The following is a 3,483-nucleotide window of genomic DNA, read 5'->3' on the forward strand; positions in this document are numbered from 1 at the left end:
ATTTTTTTTCTATAAACATAATTGTTGTGTTTAGATGCAACATGAAAGGGTAGTCATAAAAACAACTAAGGAAATTATTGGTCATCTTCATTCAAAACATAGGAGTGTACAAATAACCAAGCTTGGGTTATTGAAATAATGAGTGGAATCCTGATAGGATTCAATTATGGATTTAGCAAAGTCATCTTCTAAGTTAATTTCGTATTATAGAGTGATTAAGCCTCTTATTAATACTAATCACTCTAGTTCACGAGTGATTCTTGTGATGGACTAGCTGAAAAAAAAAAAAAAAAAAATATATATATCGTTTTGAAAACCTATGCTTCGCGTGCGCAGCAGCCCCTAGTGCAATCTGAGTACTCCCTCCATCGCCATGGCCCCGAGAGGGGGCCCTGAGGCCCCTCCTCCTTCGCCTCCTCCACTAGAGATACTTGCGTTCAAGAAGCCAATCGGTGATAGTAGTAAATTCCCAGCAAGGGAAACTCAGTGCAAGTTTGTAAAGAAACTTGACAGCATCCCCACAGTCGCCTTTCCCGTTGAAGATTCTTGCAGGTCTGCTTTGAACTTAGCTGAAAGAGGGCTCATCGGTCAATTTACAGGGCTATGGCCTTCCCCCAAGGCTATCGAGGCGTGGGCACAGAGGAACTGGCAACTACTAGTAAAGGAAGGCATCGGAAGTTTCTTGGTTGATAAGGGCTTTTTTGTCTTTATTTTTTATTCAGTAGAAGACAGAAATCTCATCTTTAGGAATGGACCATATTTCATGGGACCTCAGGGTTTGTATCTGAACTCATGGTCACCAGATTTCGATCCGACACAAGATGTGTCGTCAGCAATTCTAGTGTGGGTGCGCCTCCCTCATCTTCCACTACACTGCTGGAACTCGAAGTCACTAGAAATGATTGGTAACACCCTGGGAAAATACATAAACATAGCAGAGAGAAGGGATCAATATTCATGTGCAAGAATATGCGTCGAAGTCGACTTGGAAATACAGTTACCTGAAGCCATAAAGTTAATAATAGCAGATTGGTCTTATATCCAAGAGTTAGACTACGAGCAGCTACCATTCAAATGCAGAAATTGCCATGATTATGGGCATTTCGCAAGATACTGCAAAAAGAAAAGGAGGAAGAAGATCTAGAGAAGTTGAAAGGAGAAAAATGGATCCAAGTGCAGAAAGCAGTCCAGGCCAAGGTGAGTAACAGGAATAAAGGGAAAGAGGTACCGATGGAGTCTGGAACTCCCTCTACAGGAATGGTTTAAACAGAAGGAAGAGGATAATAGCCAAAGACAACAGCCTCAATAAACCCATTCGAAACCCTCGGCACTTCAATCAAAATTCCAGAAACAGAGATAGAGGAGATTGAACGCCAAATTCCTTCACTCGAAGCAGAAAAGAAGAACATAGAAGTAACCCAACTTGACTCCCCAACAGGAACCTCCTCCTCACCTACATATGCATAAATGACAAGGAAAAAACCCCCGGAAACCTCTAGGTCATCGGAAGACGAGACATTCGAGAGACCCTCTAAAAGAGTTGGAAGGAAATCTCATAAGGAAGCCAGGGAAGAAGAGGCGGAGAGGCAAAAAATGCAAGGCAGCCAATCCACCATTGAAATGTCTATCGAGAGAAACACCAGAACAAGGCCCTCTAAGGGGCGATCAACTCACTCCAATCCCATTAAATAATGAAACTAGTCTCTTGAAACTAGTCTCTTGAAATTGCAAAGGCTTGGGGAACCCTTCGAAAGCTGAAGCAGTCAAAGATCTTCTGAAAATAGAAACTCCCAAGATCCTCATGCTCCAAGAGACTAAGATTGAAGGGGAAACCCTTCTTGAGATCAGCAAATTAAAATGGGGAAAAAATGCAAGAAAGGCCATTAGTGCAAGAGGTTCCTCTGGTGGCCTAGAAACATTGTGGTCGGAGGAAAAGTATCAACTAGAAAGCTCCTTTGAGACCCAACATTGGATATTCACCGAACTTCGACACCTCTCTAGTAAGCTCTCCATCTCTCTCTTCAACCTTTATGTTCCAGTCCACCTTACAGAGAAGAAAGAATGCTGGCAGACCTTGTCTGATTTCTTAGACATTTACTCCCCTCAGAATATAATAGTGGCTAGAGATCTCAACCTCGTCAAAAGAAAAGAGAGGTGGCAACAATGGCAGGGACCAAATGCTTCCATTAGTAGAGGAGCTAATACTTCATTGGGATCTTCTTGACTTCAAACCAAAGAAAGGTCTTTACACCTGGACAAACAATAGAGCTGGGGCAGAACACATCTCTGCTCGCCTAGATCATTTCCTAGTGCAAAGATCTTTGTTGCTAAGAAAAACACTGATCTCCTCGAAAATTCTCCCAAAGTTGGCCTCAGATCACAAACCTATTCTCTTACAGCTGGAAGAGGAAGAAAATTTGGGCCCTATCCCCTTTAGATTCAACCCGCTTTGGTCAGGGAAAGAAGGGTTCATGGAAATTGTTCTGGAGGCATGGTCCATACCTGTGACAGGATCTCCCAACTTCGTGTGGGAGCAGAAACTAAAAATAACCAAGAGAGCTATGAAAAAATGGATTAAAGAACCCTCAAATTCTCCTACTAGCAACAAAAAGGAGACAGTTCAGTTTTTATCAGATCTGCAAATGGATTTGGAAAGTAAGGAGATCTCTGCTTCAGATTTAGAAAAAGAACAAGCTGCCCAAATCAAATCATTTCGCGCTTTCTGCCATGAAGAAGAGACTTGGAGGCTTAAGTCTCGTAGCCTGTGGCTTAAAGCTAGAGACCGAAATACCTCTTTCTTCCATAGGCAATATAGAGCCCGGCTATCTCGAAATCATATCTCTGAAATCACTTGCTCAGATGGGATTGTGCTCAAAGGTCAAGAACAGCTAAAAAAGGCAGCAGAAGATCATTTCCAGAATCTGTATAAAGAGGATGGGAATGGGAGTGAAGAAGTCATCTCGAAATTTCTCTCCCACATTCCATCTTTGGTAAGCAAGGAGGACAACACTAGTCTTACGAAACCGTTCTCCGAGGAAGAAATTTGTAAAGTAATATGGTCCATGGAACCAAACAAGGCACCAGGACCTAATGGCTTATTCATTTTTATAGAATCTTTTGGAAAATAATAAAAACTAATCTTCTGAGGATGACTAAAGCTTTTCATCAAAAAACCAAAGTGGGAGGCAGTACTAACTCTACCTTCCTTGCATTAATACCAAAAGAAGTGAATTAGGGCACTTTTAACAGGTTTAGGCCAATCTTGCTCTGCAATGCATCATACAAAATACTAACAAAATTACTCGCAAATAGAATCAAGCCATTGCTTGGAAAACTCATTTCTCCCACCCAAGGAGGCTTTGTCAAAGGGAGACACATACTAGACAATGTAATACAGGTGCAAGAAGTCATACACTCCAGTTACCTTCGACAGGAGCAAGGTATGCTCATAAAGCTCGACATGGCAAACGCATTCGACCGGGT

The 3,483-nt window shown here is 42.0% G+C and overlaps 1 protein-coding gene across 1 annotated transcript; it reads left to right on the forward strand.

Annotated features, from left to right (window-relative positions):
- The first annotated feature begins 373 nt into the window (after positions 1 to 373).
- Positions 374 to 1,144, forward strand: LOC149252200 (uncharacterized). The gene has a single exon (XM_089454096.1). The coding sequence runs from the start codon at positions 374 to 376 to the stop codon at positions 1,142 to 1,144; it is 771 nt and encodes a 256-aa protein (XP_089310222.1).
- Positions 1,145 to 3,483: the final 2,339 nt, after the last annotated feature.

Source organism: Pinus tabuliformis, chromosome 7 (genome assembly GCF_031772625.1).
Source record: "Pinus tabuliformis cultivar Carrire ecotype Pingquan chromosome 7, CPIR1, whole genome shotgun sequence".
Taxonomy (NCBI): domain Eukaryota; kingdom Viridiplantae; phylum Streptophyta; class Pinopsida; order Pinales; family Pinaceae; genus Pinus; species Pinus tabuliformis.

What these genes read in the sequence shown, in the direction of transcription:
- LOC149252200 (XM_089454096.1), top strand. Translation starts at nt 374, where the DNA reads ATGGCCCCGAGAGGGGGCCCTGAGGCCCCTCCTCCTTCGCCTCCTCCA.